This window comes from Misgurnus anguillicaudatus, chromosome 22 (assembly GCF_027580225.2).
Source record: "Misgurnus anguillicaudatus chromosome 22, ASM2758022v2, whole genome shotgun sequence".
Classification (NCBI taxonomy): Eukaryota; Metazoa; Chordata; class Actinopteri; order Cypriniformes; family Cobitidae; genus Misgurnus; species Misgurnus anguillicaudatus.
In genome coordinates this window covers 30,720,480-30,745,706 of record NC_073358.2, presented here as the reverse complement: position 1 = coordinate 30,745,706, position 25,227 = coordinate 30,720,480, and the positions used below count along the sequence as shown (strand labels likewise).

At 36.8% G+C, this 25,227-nt stretch overlaps 1 protein-coding gene across 2 annotated transcripts in view; it reads right to left on the bottom strand.

Annotated features, from left to right (window-relative positions):
• Positions 1 to 24,974, bottom strand: part of dab2ipb (DAB2 interacting protein b) — a 118,805-nt gene extending 93,831 nt beyond the window's left edge. Inside the window, exon 1 of one of the 2 annotated variants that reach the window (XM_055199608.2) lies at positions 24,792 to 24,974. Coding sequence is in view for 1 of the 2 variants with exons in the window: in XM_055199605.2 (XP_055055580.2) it covers positions 6,405 to 6,528 (124 nt within the window). In the remaining variant the exon portion in view is untranslated. Of the gene's footprint in view, positions 1 to 6,404; positions 6,875 to 24,791 lie in introns of those variants that run through there. The other variant, XM_055199605.2, reaches the window with a different exon arrangement.
• Positions 24,975 to 25,227: the final 253 nt, after the last annotated feature.

Below are 25,227 nucleotides of genomic sequence, written 5' to 3'. Positions count from 1 at the left end.
GTTTGTCCTATGGCAGCTACCGTAGCTTCTTATTGCGTTTCGAAATTGAGGTTGGTTGCAATTCACAATCTCACCAGTAGATGTCGCTTAAAAACCCACATTACACCTTTCAATTATTATTATCATGCACTTTTTGCAAATGTTAAGTTGCTCACGCTACTTGTTTTCATGTTTCTGGCACCTCATTCACTTTTTATTGTCTTGTTTCGTTCATATTGTGGCTGCAAGTTCTTTAAACTTTGGCAATATTGTACACAACGAAAATGATGCCAAAGCTTTGCTGACTTTGACTGTGAGAGAGATTGTGCGGGTATGTGTGTGCGTGTAAAGTGTGTTTTTGGAAAAGAAAAGGAAGTTGGTGTTTTTGCACATTGGGGTTGAAGAAAACTCAGACATTCCAGAACACACAGCACACACAAACACACACAGTCTTCAAATATCAAGTATTTGAAAGCAAATCATAGACAATACTGCACACATATACAGTTCATTTCAGTCTCTTCTTTAGTTTTACATCTTTAGGCTTTTTCATGTCTGTTAAATCACTGTTACCTCTGTTGTCCTTCACCTTGCTTGTTCTGTTCATTTCCTGTCTCTCATGTCTTAGTCACTGTCTCTTTCCTATTGCTCTTTCTTCCTTTCTTTCTTCTTCCATTTTTATTGTTTTTATTTTCTACTTTCCATGCTGATCTACATGTATTGTTGCTACAGTTTTGGATCATGTTTATTTGAACTGTCCACAATCCCTTTTAACAACTAGTATACAATAGTATACAATCTCTGCACAAATCCTATAAAAATGACCCATTTTTATCAGATCATCTTTTGAAATAAACCTAGCACAATAGTACATTTATATTTACCCCAGTTTCCATTATGAGATGATATACTTCCCTACTACATTCAGCTGTATTTCCTCAATTTTCTGCACTAAGTATGATAAACTGGACAACAATAGACCAAAAATGTGGTGAGGGCATAGGACATGAATCATATCGAAGACATAGAGCATCTGTCCACATCACAAAAAAACAATATTATACTAGACAATATTAGTATAATACAAATGCTGGTGTCCCTGCCACTTTAACCAATAAGCCTTCTTTAGTCAACCAGCAGTAACAAAAAGAAATGCTGATAGATTATTTGTTGCTGGTATACTAGCTAGACCAACAACACATCAACATAAACCAGCTTGGACCAACACAGAAATTCATGCTTGTATAGGCTGGTCTTTTTTGGCAGAAAAACATTTACCCTTTTCATTTATAAGCATGGTACAGAAAAACAGAATAAAAATGCCCCATGGCTTAAAAAAATCAGATCATATTAGCTATATATAGTTTATGATGGTAGGGACCCCCACAAATAATTTACTTATAGCAAGGAACCCCGTTTCTAAAATATGTATATATGGTGTAGTGCAGGGTATACGCAGGTATACGGAGTATACGCAGGTATACGGAGTATACCCACCTCTTTATTTGATGGCATGGGGTATACCCACTTCTACTGGGAGCATACATTAAGAGTATACCCACTTCTACTGGGGGCATAAATTTAGAGTATACCCACTTCTCCAGACACCACTACACCACTGTATATATCCATCTTCTTTTTTATAAAGAAACATTTAAATTGAGAACTTTTGGGGGGACCCGAACCTTCTGAGGCACCCCAGTTCGAAACCCCCAACAGCTTTTTAGATACTGTATCCACAAAATTATGTGAAGAAGAAAGGGTTCGAATGAAATCACCTCTCCCACATGTGCAACCTGGCTTAACATATCAAGTGATGTTCCAAGTGAGACTCTTAAAACACTTCCCTAGCATACATACATCTTGGTTTTAATGTACTGTGTGAAACCAGTCTCAGATCAGTAGTACAGGACAACCTCCATCATAATCGTCTGACATAGCATTCCTATGAGATAATGTTGAGTAAACATGTGAAATCCACAGCTGCAAGCAACTGTCAGTCACAGCTAAGCTCACCCACTAATCATGATCCCATGCGTTGCCTAATCTGACATAGAAACCATAGCATGGCGAAAAAACATCGACTGTGGGAGAGCTGGGGTTGTACTGTCCACGGGACAGCGGACAGCACAAACTCACACAGCTGTGTCAGTATGTGTGTTACAGGTTGTCCCTTTAGCAGCTGGTACAATGGTGATGTAATGTTGTTTTATCAGATATGAACAGACAAGGGTGAGGGAGGAAGGAAGGCAGAGCTAGAAAGAGAGAGAGAGACAAACACAGTCCTTAAACACTCTTGACATACAACTCTAAATAAATAGACTACAGTTTGCCCTTTATGTTTGTTCTTAATGTGTGCCCTTATGTGCGTTTGTCCCTTGTGTGGGTCTGTGTTATTGGTTGTGTAACAGGGTTGAGCTCAGGTGAGCTCATAGAGGAGTTAGTTTCCTGACTGAGTACGCTTGCAGTATTTGAATATTCAGATTCAAAGTGTTGTCATCTTCTGTCATGTTCAAGCTAGTTAGATAAGCAGTTTCCTGAACCCAAACAAGTGCTGCAGATAACAAGGCTCATAATTCTGTTTAAAAATATAACCAATGATATTTATTCTCGTACCACTTAAAATGAGAATCAACCAGTGTACTGTATAAATCCCTTTTTATTGACAGAAGTGGACTAGCAAATGACAAACACAAATAACTTTAAACTAATATTGTAATACTTTTGAGCTCAGTATTCTGTGAAAATTGTATAATATATCCAATGTGTAAGTGGTCCAGAAGATCAATTCTTGATATTCTCTTTGAGCAAATACTGTGTTTCAGAAAAATGACTGTTCTGCAAAAAGGTAAAAACAGATTTGCAAATGTACAGTATATGGCACCCCTTCCAGCAAAAAAAACAAAAATTGGATCACTCATACAAAAAGATTAAAATAACACTACAATCCAACTTTATGTTATGATGCACTCCAAAAAATGCTGGAGTCTACCGTTGGGTCAAAAGGGTCAAACCCACCCGTTGAGTTAAATTAATCCAGAATTTTTTTTATTTCACCCAACAATGAGTTCACACAACACAGAATTTGGGGTTAAAACAACAGCCTATGATAAATTAAAAACCAATGGGTAGGTTCATCTCTTTTTTGACCCAATGCTGGGTCCCTTAAAGGGGACAGTTCACAAGACTTTTTTAAGATGTAAAATAAATCTTTGGTGTCCCAAGAGTACATTTGTAAAGTTTTATCTCAAAATATTGTATAGATAATTAATTATAGCATGTTAAAATTGACACTTTGTTGATGTGAGCAAAAATGTGCTGTTTTTAGGTGTGTCCTTTAAATGCAAATGAGCTGATCTCTGCAATAAATGGCAGTGCAGTGGAATGGTTGGATATATTGGAGCCAAATTTCAATGACCTATTTTTAAACATGCTTGCAGAAAATGTTTAACCAAAACTAAGTTACTGGGTTGATCTTTTTCACATTTTCTATGTGGATAGAAGCACTGGGGACCCAATTATAGCACTTAAACATAGAAAAAGTCAGATTTTCATGATATTTCCTATTTAACTGAGGGGTTTTTAAACTTTGGGTCGGGACTCACTTGTGGGTCGCACAGTGAGATAAGATGGGTCGTGCAAAGCTGTTGTGAAAGACACAAAAAAAGTTAACTCCAACTTAGGACTAGTAATGACATTGATTTTGATATGATATACCATAAGGTATTTTGACATTGCAAATGACTTTACATTTCATTAAAAAATGACAAGGAAAATTAAAACTAGGTAAGGATTTGTCATGTCATGTTCATGCCTTTTATTTTAAAGTTCTTGTTTGATGTTCATGTCCTTTATTTTGAAATCTTTTCTTGCCATGTTGTCTCTTGTTTCCCTATTCCCTGATGTGTAATGTTCCCATTGGTTCCCTGTCCCTATATAAGCCCTCATGTTATCATTGTCTTTTGTTGGTTATTGTTAATAAATAGTAGTTGCCATGTCTGTTTTCTTGTCTTGTCATGCCATGTCAAGTCTCAGACCCTTGTTTATGCTTCTTTGTTTTATTAAACGTACTTGCGGCAATTAGATCCTGCCTTCATTTCATGCTTTGGACTACACCGTACCATTACCATAGACCCTTTTACAGCCCACGTGATCAAATAGCCTGTGCACGCATTTTGACAACAGAAGTAGTGTTGTTTCTCATTGTTTATTAAAGTTTATTAAAACGGTTTCCCAGCATCAAAATGTCTGGTTGTTGTGTCTGGCTGCACTAATATAATATACGTATATATGTATCTGGCAACTTTATATTTGGTCATCTGCTAACATCTTCTATCCACTCCACGATAGTAAACGAGTCTGGTAGCTTTGTTAAAAAAGTTGTTAAGTCAACTTTTTAAAATAACTAAAAAAAGTCTGTGTTGCTTCACTGCTGATTCTTTGCGTACTTCTGTTGCCAAACTGCGTGCGCATATGTTGCCACGTCATCATTGTGTACAAACAGTAAAACAGTCAATTATAAAAGAGAGAAAAGTGTGTTTCCTCATATTTACATTAAAAAATATGTTGGTGGGTCCCGAGATAGATATATTTAATGGGCCGTAAAATGAAAAATGAATGGGCAGTTCACATTTCGCGGCTAAAACCTTCCAACGCGCTTTCTGACATGGCATTCAACTTGCTACGGCATCGGGGGGAAAACAGAGCGCGTCGAACCATGTGTGTGTCGCTCTTTATTTGAGTGTGCTTGAAATGCGTCTAAAATAAAAATAACGTATTGCGTGCACAAAATACGGAAAATGAGAACCGCCCCTTAGGAACCCCTTACGCATGTGTCCTAGTCTCTTCTCAACACAAACACTGGACTTAGCTGGAATAATATGTATAGTTATTATTTAAAACAAGAGCAGTAAACCAAGACATAATCCTATAATACGCAGCTCAACAGTTATTTCACACTCATACCAATAAAAACGTGAAATCCTCTATAACTACTATATCACTCCACAATAAAACTTCCGGATTTGGTCTCTTGCTGTCAAACAAACATTACTAAAACAGTGAACCTCACAAATACTTGCACAGACACACACAGATAAATTCATTCAAACACTTACAGTAGTTCTGAGCAAATACTGTTCATACACTATTCAGTGAACTGACAGCAGCATCCAAAAAATCCCATTATCAACCGAGCAAAAAAACACTTTCTCAATATACAGAGCAAACACATCACATAAAACATCTATTGTAATCCATATGCTGTCCGTGTGGCCTATAATCACTGCTTCTGACTGTCACCTTGAAGCTCAAACAGCAGTGCCATTATAAAGGTCCATCACAAACCACCACATATCCAACAAGAATCGATTCTCTGAGTGATTGAATTGAGTTTGAATGAGTTGAAGACCCAAATCGACCCTATGTGTAATGAATCCAGATAGCCGTAGCCTGGACGAGAATTTGAAAGAGTCATTCACAGCCGTCACATCTGAAATTACTTAAAGCAAAGAGAAAGTGGGGGTGTGAGATCAGATACTTTGGAGGATCCTGCTTGACTGGTTTGGACAATTGGGTAAGAGTGTGTTTGATGTGTTAGGTTTGATACTTGGGCCCGGTCACCTGTTTCATTGTTCAACTGTAAAGTTATAACTGATAACAACACAGGAGCAAACTCCGCCCACTCCGAGTGAGGGCTTTTATGACTGTGCGGTCTGGTCAGGGTAATAGTTATGTGTTAAATCTGACACAAATGTGAAAGAATGACTAAGCTTTGCGTAGATAACCTGAATGATGTAACTAAATAAACAAGATTGGAAAAAAGGAAGAGTGACGAAAAATGCTGAACTAGAAATATCCTCATTTATACCACAACACAGGCTATAATAGCTGTATAATAAATGACAGCTCTGAGCAGCTCTTCTCTCTCTTTAAAACATATACACAAACACCCCAGCAAACACTAATTTATGTAAAACACATGAATAAGATAATGAGGAACTGTCAGCATGCAGTTTTCAGGATCCAAAAAGAAGTGCAAATTAAAGACAGTTAAATGAAGCACTTCTGAGATCAGGCAACTATTATTCCCGTTCAGAGTTTGAATAATGTGACTTTTCTACAGAAGTAAAGTACAGTACTTGAAAAGTGCCGCTATAAACAATGCAGTGATAACTATGTTTATGACAATGCAAGGCAGTTATACACTGATAGAAGGGCTATTATAATGCTTCACTACTGTGGTAGCACAACATTAATGGCACAGTAGTGTAACATACTGCACCTAAGCGTGACAAACATAATACTTATGACTATGTTAACAGAATGCATTGTTCCATTTATTAACTAAACAATACCAAAACTATGTTCAGGGTGAGAGGGGATATTTCAGGAACAATGCAATAAGGTTATAACGTCATGTTTACCCCTATTGTTTGTAGATCTGCTTCTACTCCTGGAGCGACTGCGTTGTCTCTGTAGTCTCGTTCGACCCAGGAGTCTGTAGTAATATCCTGGTCTCCCAGAACCTTTCCGCGTAACACCTGACATTGCTCCGAGCACGCTCCTGTCAGACAGACACACACGCCTCAAACCACGGCTCCACTTATCCAAAAGACGCACACGCAGACACGCACTTCTGTGTGATTATCTTATAGCCACCAAAACTTTAAAGATCCCTTCTGTGTGGAAAAGCAACAGTTGTGCAGTGACATCCAAAAAAATCAGAGGAAATCCATTCCAGCACTCAAGTCCTGGAGCTAGGAAAAGTCTAACTGTTGGAAGGAAAGTTTGTCTTCCCTATCTCTCTCTCTCTCTCTCTCTCTCTCTCTCTCTCTCTCTCTCTCTCACTTACTTTTGCCCAGTTGCTTGATTTCTCACTTGGGGGAGCTCAACAGGCTCTCCAGTGCCACATGCTCTCTCTCTCTCTCTCATACACACACACAGCAGTGGGAAGGCAGAGGTATTCCATTGAACATGAGAGAGACACAAGACAAAGTTTGCATGTGAGGTTTGTGTGAAAACCAGGACTGTCTCTGGAAAAGGCGGAGTGTGTGATGGGTTAATCCTATAAAACCTATTATGTGTTGTATGCAGACAATGATACTCATTTTTTGCATCAATATGGTTACATTTTTTGCATTGTGTACATTCGTAGTCACGTAAATTTTTGATTCTTTTTTTGTGATATTATTATGAATTTCTGGATTTTTTCGTGATCGTATAATGAATCTTTTCCTATTTTTCCCTATTTTTTTTTAAACCATTGTCGCTTTGGTTTAGGGTTAGATTTGGTGCTTGCATTGGAATGTCACTTTATGTATTGGTTTATACAAATTTTTTCTGATTTATTTTTTATATGTCGCCTGGCGTTAGGGTTAGAGTTGGGTTGGGATGTCATTTTATCTAAATCTAACCCTAAACCGAAGCGACAATGGTAAGAAAATAGGACAAAACAGTTCAGTAACCAATACGTGATAATCACACGAAAACAGGAATTCGTTATACGATCAAGAAAAAACGAGGAAATTCGTGATAATATCACGAAAAAATAATCAAAAATTTACGTGACTATATAACAAAATTTTGTGAGACTGGGCTGTATATTCATATGACTTTGTATAACTTCCGTTATTTTATTTACCATGTTGTAACTACTTTCAATACTTTCAGTCACATAATAAATCTGTGTTAGTTCTCATACTTTATAGAAAACACGAGAATGAGAAAATAAATGTTACAATGTAAGAAACTGCAAAATGTCCTGAAAAAATTAGGATTTTTCAAAACCTAATTTCTTAATGTGACACGTTGTGGTATATTATTGTAAACGAAATTACGTACCTATAGTCACGTAATTTTTTGATTATTTTTCGTGATACTGTCACAAATTTCCGAGTTTTTTCGTGATCGTATCTCGAATTTCTGTTTATGTGTCACTGTCACGTATTGGTTACTCAACTGTTTTGTCCTATTTTCTTACCATTTTGGCTTCGGTTTAGGGTTAGATTTACATAACGCCAGGCAACAATGTTTTAAAATTTTGAAAGTATAAAAAATAAATCTGAAAAAAAATAGTATAAACGAATACTTAAAGTGACATCATAATGCAAACACCAATTCGAACCCTAAACCGAAGTGAAAATGGTTTGAAAATAGGAAAAAGCAGTTGAGTAACCAATACGTGACAATGACACATAAACAGAAATTCGTGATACCATCACGAAAAAACACGTAAATTTGTGACCGTATCACGAAAAAGAATAAAAAAATTACGTGACTATAGGTACAAATTTTTGTGGCTTATTACACATTATTACTGCAAAATTATGCATATCACAGTCTTAAGATATATTTAAAAATAACTAATGATAGAGTACATCAAACATTTACGTTTCCTCGAAAATCTATATAATCCTTATTTAATGACTGTGGTTAAAAAAATACTTTCTTAATTTGAACTTTAATATAAATCAGAATTAGATATCAAGAGTCAAATATTATGACAAGCTTAAATTTAATCCACAATACATGCATTCCTCAGAGGCAGTTATTTGAACCATATACTGTAGATACGTTAAGATGAATTCAACTAACTCAACTTTAAACTCTATAGGCCACCCTAAACAAACATATGGGGAACATTTGTTGGCTAAAAACATTTTTTACATGCATAACTCACATTACAATCCACACTAAACCAACCAGTTCAATCCAGACACAGGAGGAATGTTCAAAAACAGTCCAGGTGTAAAGCAAAACCAAACTTGTCAGTGAGATAAAAGACTTGGCCAGAGGCCGGATGTTTGAAACCTGTCCAGATGACATTCCAGAATTGTGCCAGTGTTTTATCAGTCTGCCTGTACATTGTCAGGCCTCTTTCACTAGGGTAAATGGATTTGATTATATGATGATGACACAGTTAGTTTCAAAGATAAGTGGAAATAGAGACACGCACTTCAATCCAGTAACATTTGGTGCTCCGCTCCAGGTTTAAATAAATGCCAGTTCAGGTTTTAGGCATTTATCCCCATAAGAGGCCCAAACTAGCTTTACTAAGACATGGTTCTCATCAGCCAATCAGGACTAGAGGGCTGGGGGTTCGGGTCAAGCAGCTGGAATACAGCAGAACAGATGGACACAAAGATGCGCGCACACACACGTACAAATGACTTACAGGCATCACCTTACTTTTATATACAGTATTCAACATATACAGTATATGATATCATATAGACAGTATAAAGTACCAATTACTAAACATTTTAAAAAGACCTAGCATACCTAAAATAATCATCTCCATACCTATAAGCACAATGCAACACACACCACAGCACCCGTTGATGTGTCTGTGAGTATCAACCTCCTTGGATACACAGAAATTCAACTCTTCTAACAATCTGCCTATTGTTATCCATTCAGCCATCCTTCTTTCAAATCATTCCCTGTCCAACCTCTTTCTGTCAAACTGCTAAACCTATCCAGGTGACAACAAAACCTTAACTGGCCATAAACCAGTCAAACTGTAAATTTACACAAAATACTTAAATATATAACGGCAGTGTTTTTTTAAATCACTGCCGGATTTCCTTCCCGTGTCCCTGCAGAGCAACAAAAATACAGCATATAAGACATAACCGCAATAACACACATACTGTAGTTTCACTGTTCCTCGCTTAAACAGTGTAAGAGAGCTGTTTGCCTGGGGTCGCACTAGGGGGCAAACTCTGAATCGAGGTCATTTCCTGTTCTCATGATTTTTCTAGACACTCCGGACTCATGGGGGTTCACCACAGTTTAGCGTTGTGTGCATGAGCTTAAATGCGATGGACATTGGAGAAGCATTGCATGCTCAATCTTGCCTTTCCAGATCGCAAAACTACAATGGCACACATACACAGACAGATTAATACGCAAGAGTTTCAAATGTTATCTCCAGGAACAGAGCATTGGTCTATGCTATTATAGAGCTCAACACACCTTTGATCCTATGTCCTATTCTTTTAAAATCCTTTTCTGGTTTGCGCTATTATATTTCATTTCAATGAATGATTGTGTGCATGTCTGTTTGAGGGAGATACTTTGTCTTTTCATAAAAGTATGAAGTTTTAGTTCGGTGTGATTGGTGTTTTAGCTATCTGACCTTATCTGCGCTGCATGTGAAGAGTATCAGAAGATCTACTTCACTAAAGAAAAACTAAATAAGAGTAAAAAGATAGTAGGTGAGGAGAAGATAAATCTGTGCTAAAAAAAGATTTGTCATTTATCTTTCTAAGTTTCTATTGACAGTCTGTTTCAGCCACACACTCACTCTCTCTCTTTGAATGGCCTTTACAAAAGCTGCAAAAGGAACGAAAGGACACAACATCATTTATAAGTTCCAAAAGGAGGACACTTTTAGATAAAGTAGAGAAAAGAGAAGATAAAGCTTTAAACTTTAAAGGTGCACTGTGTGACTTTTAGGAGGATCACATAAATTAAATATAATATACATAACTATATCTTCAGTGCTTTATAAAGACCTTACATAATGAACTGTATTGTTTTATTGCCTTAGAATAAGCCGTTTTTATTTACATACACTGTGTCTCCTTACAAGGAAGTCACCAGTTTGCACCTCCATGTTTCTACAGTAGACCTAAATGGACAAACTGCAACAAATGAGATGTTTCGTCACTTCAATGTCCAATGCTGCGTTTACACCAGCCGCAGTAGAGGCGTCAAGCGCGAGTGATTTCAATGTTAAGTCAATGTAAAGACGCGTTGACGCGCGTCTGGCGGTGCAAATGAGGCGTTTATTTTGCGTGAATGGCGTGAATAGAGTGTTGCCGTGGCAAACACACAAGTTAAAAAATTTGAACTTTGCCACGTTAACCAATCAGGAGCTTGGTCTAGTAGTGACATGATTACAGAAAGCGAGCGGAGTCACAGAAGCCCCTCCCATGACGCGAATTTCCGCGTGAATGTCTCGACTAGAATTTCACATGCAGCTTTCACGCACAAATGAAGTGAGTATACTCAAAGTGTTCAAGCGGCAAACTAGATGTGGTAGACGACTCAAACGCGGCTGGTTTGAACCCACAGTAAGTGCATATGACATATTTTCTTGTAAATTATGACAATGAAAATGTTATTAGTCAGTAACTCAGATCCCTTATTTTCGCAAATGTCCCTTTAGTCACTCCATTGGTCTTTTGCTGCAAAACCCAATAATTGGCTATAATTTGGCTAAAACCTCCTAAAACCTGTAAAAAACATTGCAAATGATGAAAGTTAGAATGTAAAATTTAGAGAAACTGAACCACACATTAGGGGGCGCTGTGATTCATAGGACTGCCACAAATGGGTTGTATTCAGGTTCAAGCACTCACAAGTGACAAAAGTTTGATTGTGACCCACGGATGCCGTAGAGGACTTTGCTAAAAATTCCTGTGGAGTTAAACGGATTATGCCAACAATTTCTGAATGGCCTGAGGTTAGGAATATGCAAATGTGAACCAAATGTATTTGATGATCATATAATATGTGCCGAGACAAAAGCGATATTATTATCTCGTGTTTGACGGAGGTGGCGTTTAGCGACTTTTGTATGACCTCCTCATATAGACTAAGTACCAAACACACGCCAGCTATATTAAGAAATATCACTGTAACCATACAAAAGAAAGATCACTCTTTATTGTTTCAATTTTCTCCTGCAACATTGTGATAAAATGGAAACTCAAGTGTGTCTTCTAAAAATAACCCAAACATCTCACATACGTCTTCACTAGTTTTGCAGAAGAGATCTTAATGTCAGAAACTGAGCTCAGATTTGACAGATCTGCAATCAAGTATCATTTCTTATCTTGTGAAATGTATCCAAAACCAAAATTGTTATCTTGCATTTAATTTATATACTTAAGAGTCTCTTGTCTCATTTGCATTTGTTTCAAGTTTCTCCTAACAACTTTTGAAAAATAATGGATTTTCACATCTGTCAATGGCATCTAATCTTTCAATGATATTACATTTTTTTGAGCTGCTTACAGTATAGTATCAAGTAAACTGGAAATCGAGCAAAGCTGGCTATTTTGTTTATGTGTGAAATAATGTTATGGATACACAGTTTCACTAAAACTAGGGACGAGTTGTTAAAACTTATAAAATATATTTAATGATAAAACTTAATTTTATAAATTAGCAACTCATCTCAATTTTATTAAAGGAATAGTCTACTCATTTTCAATATTAAAATATGTCACTACCCCAACCAAGAACCGTTGACACATCCCTCCACCATCCGCGCGCGCGCACGCAAGCGCCGGAGCGCGCTGCGACGCCTCGACAGCATTTAGATCGAGGGGCAACCTTCCGATCTCTCTAATGAAGCCAACACGGAAGTGACTTAAACTGCAATTCATCGACTGGCCGCTTGAGGCTGGCTTCAAAAGGGAGTCAATTCCCATAGACTCCCATGTTAAAAATGGCCAACTTTACAGTAGAAAATAATATGTTTACAGCCTGGTACAAAAAGTGTTTTTGGCCTATATAGCTAATTTTGCCCTTCATGACAACTGTGAGGGGGGTGAATTTTTTTGTAACTCACCCGTTTAGATTATATTAAGCCTTAAACTTCTGCATAATTAAGGGCGTGGCCGCTTGAGTGTCGGTTGAACAGCCACTGCTGTCACTAGACTCGCGCTAGGCGGGCGTGGTTTCACCTCAGCTTCACCCATGTCCCGCCTTTTTACCCATTTTCGGTTTTCCGCGAGTAATTCGCGGGGACGCGCGGCCAAGATGGCGACGGCAGGCAACGCCTACTTTAAGCTTCAAAAGCGATCTTCACAAACCAATGGGTGACGTCACGGACACTACGTCCATATTTTTTTACGGTCTATGATTTAGATTAACCCCATTCATTCAATTGTACCATTTAGAGATAAAGTTAGAAGTGACCAAACACATCAACGTTTTTCCTATTTAAGACGAATAGTTATACAAGCAAGTTTGGTGGTACAAAATAAAACGTAGCGCTTTTCTAAGCGGATTTAAAAGAGGAACTATATTTTATGGCGTAATAGCACTTTTGGGAGTACTTCGACTCGACTGAAAAGTCCGCTCCCCTTCTTACTCTCATAATGGGAGAGGGAGGGTGTTACTGCGCCGAGTCGAAGTACTCCCAAAAGTGCTATTACGCCATAAAACATAGTTCCTCTTTTAAATCCGCCTAGAAAAGCGCCACGTTTTACTCTGCACCACCAAACTTGCTTGTATAACTATTCGTCTTAAATTAGTTGCTTTGAAAAGTAGTACTTTTATTGTAACAGTTGTTTAATAATAAATAACTATAAGCAGTTGCTTGACAGGTTCCCTAGCTGATAACTTTCTGAATCACATATTCACCATCTGTTTTCCATGGTTGTCAAACTCCACGGCTGGCAAATGCATGCTTTTGAAGCTTAAGCACTTACTGTATGCCTAAGGCTGTTTGCAACATGCTTAAAAAGCATTTAATAAATGTTATTTTACAATAACAATCATTATCGTGAACCAGTTGGTAACAAATGATTATAATGCTATCATGATATCTGTTTGGTTTTTTCATTTTATTAATTACATTTTAATTTGTGACATATTAATTATAAATGTAGGCTATATAATTGCAAGTATGACTTTTCATATAGCACTAACCAACAAACTGTGAAAGAGAAAAAAACACATACTATACACATAAGCACACACAGCGAGACTGAATCCGAGGAACAGGGACAAACAGAACTGAACTGATGGAAAACCACATAAAACACATAAAAGAAAAAGGGAAGTTTAAAGAGAGAAACAAGGGGACAATGAGAGGGTGAGAAATTGAAGAGAATGGTGTGCTTTAAGATCAGTCTTATTTCAACCTACTCAACTTCAAGAGCACTCTTTTCCATTACAAGTAGCATAAAACTGTGTATCTGCACACTTATGACCGCCGCAATAGAAAGCTCTGAAGAAAGAACAAAGGTTGACTAAGGGGCGGTGGAGAGGTATGGATAACATATAATTCATGTCCACTTCAAAGAAAACAGAGAAAATTAGTGAAGACAGGATGGATGAACGCCTGATGGGGATTGTAAAGGTCTCCTTACATGGCTTTCTGCTTGCCCATATTGAACACACATATAATGGTCTAAGAGATTCAAGGGTTTCTTAGTCAGAAATTATTTTAAACTATGATATAACATTGGTTTGATATGGCTTTTCTAGTTTTGAAGCAGTGACAATAAATGCAGAGCACTGAATTAAACCATTAGAGAAGAGTTTATTGATTTCTCCACTGTGCCTGCAGTGCCATCTTCTGGAGACAAAAAGCATCAAAGCAAAAACAGATATGTAGTCCTGGCTTAAGCTAAGCCTGGTCTGTGAAACTGGCCGCAGCACAAACGCACTGTCTCGGCACAATCTCAAATACAGGCATTCATGTGTTTCAATAAAATGTAAGTAAAACATAAATACTTGTGACATTCTTTTACATTTAAGTGCATGTGTTTGTGCATGTGCACGATGATCTGGTTAACAAGTTGCAGATATCCTAAATAATTTATTAGCAAGATATCTTCTTTTCATTTACTCTTGGTTTGTATAAAACACTCAAATACCAGGCTTGTGCACAATTCAGAATTTCAGAATTGGCGTCCATTCAATTCATGAATTGGAATTTGAATTGAATTGACTCCGCCCCACAGGAAGTTCAATTTGAATTGGAATGACAGGAACTGGAATTTAATTCATGGCAATTCAAATAAATTCCACAGTCACACAACAGAAAGAATCTCACATACCTTCAGTGTTAGGCAAGTTACTTCGGAAAATTTTTGCCAACCATTTAAAATACTTAGTAAAGTAAAGCATTCTGAAAAATAAAGTCATGTTCCATCGTGTTCCACAAAATTACAATTACAAAAAAATCAAACTTAATTATTTGTTATGTGACTAAAGTTTTTAACATTAATTGCTGGGGGACCACATTTCCTGTTAATGTAATCTGTACAAGTAGTTCAAACTAATATATTTATAGAATATGTAATGCAATCATATCTGACATATACTGAAAGCTTCACTTTTAACACTTCACTTACTGTATAATATGTATATGAATTTCTTTGAATTTCTATTAAATTGCAATTCTGCTTCCTTTAATTCAAATTCAAATTGTAATTCTAGATCCTGTTTTTGACATCAATTCAAATTAAATTCAAATTCAAGAATTGAATTGGAATTTAGGAGTCATTCTCAATTCAATTCTGAATTGTGCACAAGCCTGTCAAATACACCCTTCATTCCTAGGCTTGCAAACCAATTTTCATATAATACATTTTAAAAAACTGCTGGTTTGTTCCAATTAATGGTTGGGGCAAATGTGGACAAACCCAAACAGTTAAAATTACCCCTTTCTAGGTTATTTTTAACCCAACAGTTGGGTTTGTCTATATTTGACCCAACAATGAATTCAAACAACACAGAATTTAGTGTGTATTGCAGATGTGGGACCAACTCATTGTTTTGCAAGTCACAAGTCTTTAGTCTTTTCATTCAAGTCCCGAGTCAAGACAGGGAAGTTCAAGTCGAATTGCAAGTCATCAACTTTAAGCTTTAAAGGGATAGTTCGGCCAAAAACGATATTAAACCCATGATTTACTCACCCCCAAGCTGTCCGAGTTACATATGTCCATCGTTTTTCAGACAAACACATTTTCGGATATTTTAGAAAATATTTTAGATATTTCTGTTCATTAAATGTAATGTTGCGGGGTCCAGGAATAGTCCACGACCTTCAAGTCCAAAAAAGTGCGTCCATCCTTCACAAATTAAATCCAAACGGCTCCAGGATGATAAACAAAGGTCTTCTGTGGGTAATCCGTGAGGTGTTGTTGTAGAAATATCCATATTTAAAATGTTATTAACTTTATAAACTAGCTTCCGGTAGCGCCGCCATTTTGGAGTGATGCGCATTCAGGATGAGAGCTTACGCAGCGTACAGAGTTTCTCTGCTGCTGCTCTGTCCCCCCGCCCTCCGAATTTGTCATACGTCACTAAGAAAAGTGCGTACACTACGCTAATCCTCTCTCCTGAGTCTAAGATGGCGGCGCTACCGGAAGCTAGTTTATAAAGTTAATAACATTTTAAATATGGATATTTCTACAACAACACCACACGGATTACCCACAGAAGACCTTTGTTTATCATCCTGGAGCCGTTTGGATTTAATTTGTGAAGGATGGACGTACTTTTTTGGACTTGAAGGTCGTGGACTATTCCTGGACCCCGCAACATTACATTTAATGAACAGAAATATCTAAAATATTTTCTAAAATATCCGAAAATGTGTTTGTCTGAAAAACGATGGACATATGCAACTCGGACAGCTTGGGGGTGAGTAAATCATGGGTTTAATATCGTTTTTGGCCGAACTATCCCTTTAAGTCTTAATATAGTCTAAATATTCAATATTTAGATTCTCAAATATATGTAAATAAATGTTGAATGTTGTATATTAAATGTTAAGTTTACAATTTGCAGCTGTTGCTAAATGTAGGGGCAATGCACTGCAGATTGGACTTACAAGACTTGAATTCATTTGTTTATCCCGAAAGAAATGAAAGTGACATGAAAAAGTGGGAAAATTTATTATACTTAATAGTTACATCAAATTCTTAGCTGTCTAATTTGTAAGGATTTATCTAATAATAATTTTTTATTTTTTAATTCTGGCAGAAGGTTGAACTATGCGCTCATAAGGCAGAGTCTGTAAGCGGTTACGGTTGGGGCGTAATCAATGTGACATCACATTGATAGGGGATCCTCAACAGCCTGTTTTTGTTGTGGTTTAAAGGAGATTACACAAAGAAGAAAATTTGTATAATAACAGGATGTTTCTGCACACACATTGGCGACTGATTTTCTTCTAGAAACATTTAAAAGGTTTAAGATTAACTTTAGTCCTGTTGCACCATAACTTAAACTCAGATTTAAATCTCAATTATGGATTGATTAATAGAGGTTTAAATAAAATGAAATGCACATGCAATTAAAATATGTGACTGACTGAACAAAACAGTAGAGGTCTGACAAAAACAGGCCTGTCAGGAGCAGAGATGTCAAGTACAACAAGTCAAGTGCACACTGCAGGGACCCGTCTAAAGTGAAAAGGACCCTAATCTGATTATAAAGTCTGATTATAGAGTCACAGGGCTCAAGTCCAAGTCAAGTCTCGAGTCATTACTGTCAAAGTCTAAATCGAGTCTCAAGTCTTCTTAAATTATGTCGAGTCATCAAATTCAGGACTCGAGTCCGAGTCAAGAGGCAAGTCATGTGACTCGAGTCCACATCCTTGGTGTATTGTCATAAAGAAAGTCAGATATTGACCCACGACATTAGCACAATCCTGACTGAACTGACTAAAATAAAAGACAATAAATACATTGTATGTGGATGTGAAACAAAAATAATATGCACACCAGTGAAGCAAATCAGCTACAGTGCACAATATTAAAATTTGATTGACATGCTTGAAAATGACATCAATAACCTTTTCAGTCAATGCTGTCTACATTTTGGTGCATATATTTTTGGGCAATAGTCCCCTGTGAAGTATATAAGTGCAGTTAAAACAAAGGACATATAGAGGACGAATAGCAGCTCAAAAGGGGCACTTCTGAGCACCTTACAATCCTCATAGACATGTGCAAGTGAAGGTCATGGAATTGCACACATCAAGTGAGCCATTTGAGACAGGACCAACATCAACAATCTGCAGAAGACAAATGACCATTTATGACAGCAGCATTTCATTGCATACTGATGTTTTACTTTAGTTTAGTCCCTTATAAAAGAAAATACACAGTATAACTATATATTTGGGATTAATAGATAGACTCCATCACTTTCATTACATCTTTTTCCATACAATGACAGCTAATGATGATTTTAGGTAGTTTACTAAATTTACCTGTACATAATATACAGTGACATGTAGCAAGATATATTTGAGGCACACTCTTTTAAAAATGTTGAAATATGTAATAGTTTGTCATGATTAGGTTAGAATTGACATGCAAAATATTGAAGTAAACTCACGTGTACACCTGTACACGGGACTGCACCAGCTTCATATCAGAACAATAATAGCTTTTGTATATGTTGGCAACTCACACTTTTCAAAAACAAAACATATGTGTGCAATTTCTAAACAAATATTATGACGAAATAATACAAAAAACTACAATGTATTTAACTTTAGAAAAGTGTTAGAGATTATATATATATATATATATATATATATATATATATATATATATATATATATATATATATATGAGATATATAAATATGATAAATATGAATTTAATTATACACATCGAGCTACAGTCCACATTTTCCAAATGTAAACACACACACACACACACACACACACACACACACACACACACACACACACACACAAACACCCACTACACTACAGCCTTTAGTCAGTATGTTTGAAGTTTTAATGACTTATCTTTTCTGCACAGAGAGAATCAAACGCCTCTTTTATGTTATTTTTCTACCGTCTTCTCTTTATGGATAATGACATCGGGAGATTTTTTTATTTTTTTTTGGTAATCATTTAATAATGCCTATGCAACTGTTATGCAACATGGAAACAACCCTGCACACATCCTCACATATACATGCTCACATACTCTCATGTACCTGCATATATGCACATGTATCTCACATATGCACATGTACCTGCAGTAAACACATGCGCACAAACAATGCACAAAACACAAACATATTCTTAAAGCACTGATTAAATTATGGTAATTTAAAGAAACTATATAAAAATAGAAATATGCAGGCCAAGCGTTGAGATGTGAGGTTGCTACTGTATGCTACTGCTACTGTAGTGTATATCTGCCATATAAGATAAAATTTGAACAAATTCCAATCAATGTCATTCCTGACATCATTGAAAGTTAACTGGTATAGACACGTTTGTGCTTTTATCATGCTGTCTATCTGCAAGAATCGAATGGCAGTAAGCATTTTACATTAATGTGTATAAATATGACCTAAACATTACGAATGCACTTGAAAATGTTGTGTTGTAAATTAAATTATGTAATTAGAAATTATATGCAATAACATTTATGCATTTGTCAGAAACCTTTATCCATAGTGACTTTCGGTGCATTCAAGGTATACATTTTATCCAGAGGCAAACACTACTTGAGTATTTTAAGTACATTTTCCTTTATCAGAGTGTTTGTCTTGGGAAAAAATTACTAAAGCATAGAATCATACTGTGTATTCCTTTTATATTGCATATTAAAATTGATTTAATACCTAATTACATAAAAATTGTGTACTTTTACTTTCTTGAGAAATGTACTTAAATAAATATAAATCAAAAACTCGAAATTATGAAATGTAGTGGAGTAAAAATTATGATAATATGCGTTGGAATGTATGTTTTTCAAAGAAAAACACTGATAAAATATGAATACTTCAAAATGTACTTTTATGTAGAAAGTAAAAATACTAAAGAAGTGTCCGCCTCTGATTTTATCACTATTAGTGTAGTGAACCCATGACCTGTGTGCCATTAAAGTAATGCCCAACCAAATTGAGCTTACAGCTTATAACCAGCACATCACATGAGTCAATGATTTATCTCAGACAATATAAAACACTTGATCACAGTGAGGAAATAACAAGACTAAGACGAGAGAGAGCGAGAAACAGGCAGACAGAAAAGGTAAACAAATATGAGCCTTGCCTTGTACACAACTCTGACAACACGTATTATAAGACTTTATTATCAAAAATCAATCAATAGTATGATAACTTGATAATAGTCCAATACCGTGCATTATTTTTATAGCATTATTTCTACTGACAAAAATAACTTTCAAATTATTTAATTTCTCACTTTCTTTTTGTCTCTTTGTCTTTTCACACAAAACACTTCAGAACTACCTGCTTGTTTATATTAAAAGTGTGCCTTTATATAACCCAGTGACAGAAAGTGTATGATGTGTATCATAGACAATAGGATGAGTTTATATAAATATTCACATGTGGTTTCAAACCCAGTTTCATTACTGGAAATGCAAATGTTTAGTACTGTTCAGCCTGCATAAATATTTCACCTTGATGTATTTTGTGCATATTTCTGTATGCCTGTTTTGGGTGTGGGTGTCAGTGCTCAAAGGCACAAGTGGAAATGATACACATTTTTTACTTTCCTGTTGTGACCTCACACATTTTGTTTGGGTATGCTGTAAAATGTAAAGAATGTAAGCATATATAGTGTATATATACTTCTAAAAGCACCAAGCTTGTCCCTGGTGCTTTTAGAAGTACATAAATGTGTGTGCGTGAATATGTGTGTTTGGATGTTGAACTTGATGCTATGAAGAAGTAACATTCTTTGAGGAACAACAGATGAAATTGTCTCGCCCAAACATTGTCTGTGCCCTGATAAGTCATTATTGAGTCAGAAACGTGTTGAGGGATAAATGTGTTCGTGGAGGAGAATGAAGCTAAGCATGAGTGTCTTTTCCTGTTTTGTTCAAGGAAAAACACACTGGACATTGTGTGTCCCTGCGTGTGTGGATGTTGGGGACCGGGGTCAAAGTGTCAAGCACAAGTCACTAACAGCATGACGCATCAGAGCGTTCCTCAGCTTCCCTCACTCGTGTGCCGTTACCATGACAACTGCAAACCATTTACACTTGGGCTGCTGGGGGAACTTTGTAGAAAGTCCCTAGTTTTTGTTAAAACTAGTTTTTTTTAATTGTTTTCTGACAATGAACATTTGGAAATAAGATGGCGTGTCATGTGATTTGTTTAAAATATCACAATGTGGGATGTGTATGTGTGACCCACGTCACAATCACTGACCTTTCATAATAGCTCTATGTTAAGTGTGCTTCATTAATAGATTCTGTTTGACCGGTTATGAAAAGATCATATGACCGAGTGATGGACTGTAATGCAGGGAGAACAATTAACAGCCTGTTTTACACAAAGACACACACACACACACACACAGATCTACTACTTGCCATTTCCAGTTACATCTAAAATGAGCAGAATCAAGATCTGATTATGAAGAATCATTTGCCAACAATAAAAATGCAAGTCTTCTTCACACATTAGAGCAAACAGGTCCAACTTACAAATTACAACCCACAAGGCCACTGGGGAGAACGGGATGACCCTACTTTATTACTGATACTTTCCTGGGTGAGATAAGACTTGAGCAAAGGGAGAAAGATAATATTACATCATTTTTACAGGAGTATAACGAGATAGTCTTGTGGTAGGTTATCTTTTAATCATAAAATGTGTCCTGGGATAACTTTATTAAAGGTGCCAAAGAATGCATTCAAATAATATATTAAATTGTTCTACATAGAAGGTATGGGGCTTTTTAAGTGCAAAATAATGATCCAGAGATGGTTTTACATGTCTATTTACAACCCTAGGATTTGTCTTTAGGATAAAATCCTCTATTATTACTTTATTTGAAAGGGTCATGAATAATAATGTTGAGCTCTGCTCTAATTGGCTCTTTCTCAGAGCAGTTCAGTTCAGTAGCTCTGTGTGTGTGAACAGACCTTATGTTTGAGCCTGTATTAGGGGCTGTCCACACGGAGACGCATATCACTGTATATGTATAAATTTGTTATCGTATTGCTGTTTCGTCCACACAGATCCGGTGTTTTGAGAGAGTGAAACCGGTATTTTTTTAAACCGGGTCCTAAAGTGGATAAATCTGAAATCGACACCCTTGCGGTTTCGTGTCTACAGCCAATCCGTATATTTTGTGAAGCGAAAACGTCATCACATCACGTGTCGGAAGCGTCACACGTAACAGCAACAACAATAACGGCGGACTACGTGATTGTGTTCATGCTATACAGAAGCTACTAAAGCCTACTAGCTTTATTACAGCAAAATCTATTGCTTCTATGCAATTGTGGTGAGCAACAAGCGATAATGGACAACATCATACGTTGGTTATGCGCATGCTCAAAGTCTTCTTCTTCGTGTATAGTGTATATCTGTGGCAGAATTACAGCGCCCCATACTGGTCCGGCATATATACTACACCGCTTTTAGTCAGTTTCAGTGGTTTCGTGTTTACGGATTATTTTTTTAGAACAAGGAAAAGGGATAGGGAATGCACCGGCTTCGTGTGGACAAAGCCTTAGACGAAGATACAGAAGTTGAGGAATAATCTATTGTTTGGATATTGTTAATAGACATTTCTGAATGTAAGTTTGTGGTTTTTCTGTGTGGACCTGCAAAATATAACTGTAACGTCAATAGTTAAGCTTAAGCCTAAACGCTAGCATATAGCATTAACTAGAATATAGCGCCAACTCAGCATTCACAACTTTGTTTTTAGCATTGTAACAACATTGCACCTAATTTAATGTGTAATCTAAAGAGCATCTATTGTCCGATTCATGTTTTTACATTTCCTTTGGTGTGTAAGAGTATTCGTACATGTTAACGATATGCAAAAGGTACAAACCCCAAAGTAAATGATGTGAAAGTTATCGTCTCCAACGTAAATCTCTTTTCTTGTACTACAACAAACACACGGATTGGAGGCAACAGTTTACTTCCTGGGACTGACATTATCACATTTCCTCCCGCTTGAACTCAGCCTGTAAGTTAACTCCTGTTAGCATTGCACTGTGAGCAAATCTTTCAAACATGCTAAGGAGCGTCACATTTCCGACTAACGTCAGAGGTATTCAGGTCAATCACAACGTAAAGATTAGCTGGCCAATCAGGGACACAGATCTTTTCAAATCCGTGCGTTTCAGGAAGAGAAACGCACAAACCATGCAAACACATTGTATTGTATTATACCAAATACACAAAATAACGTTGTTTTTAGCAATGAAATAGGTGCACTTTAATGTTGGGGCATGCATCTCGACTGTAACGTCACAGTTTGAATTATGTTGAGATAAGAAACAATCAGCCGGAGAAAAAAATGAAGCGAGCGCACAGAAGTTAAACTAGCCATGATCACAACGATGCTCCATGCCAAACACACACCTGGACTTTTTAATGTCATGCGAGAAGAGGCTGGCTGCAAATGCAAAAATGGCATCCATTTTTAATAAACTAATTAAAATGTAATCTTAAATTCTGGCAAGAAACTGTAAGATGTAAATAGTACCTGACTGTCGTTACACTCTGAATGCCTGCAACACTGATCATTATTGACTGGCTAAGGCGCTACACACTAGCCAAGTTGACTGCTGTGTGTTTTCTAATGGAAGGTTGCAATCTCCATAACATAAGCATGCCATAGATCTAATATGGAGTTGACGATGGGAAAAGTGCCCGTTGTGTGCTTCTTGGACAACAAACGATGTGTCAACGACTCGAAAAATAACAATTGATGATTATGAAACTTTTATTTTGACATGTCATGGATAGATATATGATGAGAAACATTCGCTATTGGGAGAAATGAGAGAGTGTGTGTGTGGACTATAACAGGTGAGAAATGCAGTTAACATTCCACAGGTATAGTCCCTAAACCTAGAGTGTGTATATAATGTTATAACTAATGTGTGAGAACTAATAAAGACCACTTTTGTGGATTGAAATAAGAATGTCTACTCTTTCTTTTGTAGGCAAGTAATATTTTATTAATATTTAAAAGTGACTGACCATGCATATTGTTATAGCTGGGACAGTATCACACATTCTCTCAGTTTTTCTTCTGTCTGTCTCTTTTGATTCATTCTGGTATGACAGGGTAAAACTAAAAATTGCTGTTCGACAACTGTGAGTCATGTCTGATATTAAGTTCACAGGATGCAATCAAGTCAAAGAATTCTGCAACACAACAATACTTCAATCAGATTCATTTGCATTCCCAAAAAGTTCCTGGGCAGCACAGAGCCCCCAGTGCAGTGACCCCGGCTAATCCCTGAGCTCTACAGGCCCATTTCCTTCCCTTCAGCTGCAGACTCACTCCCGGCTCCTGCCCCAGGCTATTAATAGAGCAACAATGATCCGTGAATACAGTACAGCATGGAGCGCCCGCAACCATGGACATGAATTTGGAATTGGAACTTAAGACTGAGAGGGGAATTAAAGATGTGTATGATCGCTCCCTTCTTGTCACACACATGTGGATTTGGAAAAACATCAAAATGTTGGGCGTTCACTACTTAGTTCCAGTTTTAGAGAAAGTATAAGTATAGAAATATAGAAAGCATCTATGTATGTATGCACACTGTAATGTGAACATACAGTACAGATACACTGACACCTGATAGGCCAACTTAAAGAAAATTGCTGTTTGATTCAGAGCTGTGGATGGTTTAAAACTGAATTTGGTTTCTTAGACTGACAGGCTGTCCAGCTGCACATTTATAAAGTCTGAAGTAGAATAAACTTTCTATACTGACCAAACAACCATGTTTAAAAGCATACAATTCTGTATCAATGGAAAAAATATAGGAGATGGTGCTTAATAATAGATTTCTAGATAGAGATGACATACGGCATGGCTAAAATTCCCTCTTCGCTGCCTATGTTTACAGTGAGTGAAAACATAAGCGTTGAAGAAACTTCAGGTCAACTATAAAAGTTAACAATAATAACAAAAAGTACAAAAGCAACTTTCATAGAGCTCTAAAAGATCTGGGAAGTTTTCACCTGGCCACATACACACACACAGACACACACACAAGTACACACACACCCACACTGTCAGTGATCTACCAACACCAGCAGAAGAGTGAAAATCAATCCCTTACCTCTTAACACTGAATAAAACACTTCACACCACTTTTAAAGCGCATGGCGAGCCAACATGTCCAGTATAAGTCCAGTTACATCCAAACTCTCTTCCCCCCTTTTTCTTCTACACACTCTCCTTTCCTCCCTTTGTAGCGGGAGAAGTAGTTTTGTGTGTGTGTGTGTACTCGTGTGTGAGAGAGTGAGAGTATAAGCGCTAGACTCCGGCAGGGGCATTGACTGCAAACAGAGTTCAGACCCTCCCCTTTACACAAAATCTGAGCCATGGTAGCAAAGAGAGAGAAAGAGAGAAAGAGAGGAATGTGATAGGGAATATGTGTGGGAGACAGATTTATCGTTTCTTCTTTGTGAACAAAAAAAAAGAAGTTCTGTTTTACTCTTTCATGAGATAAAAACCTTTCTTGTAAAACTTTCCCCGTGAACTTTTATTAGACA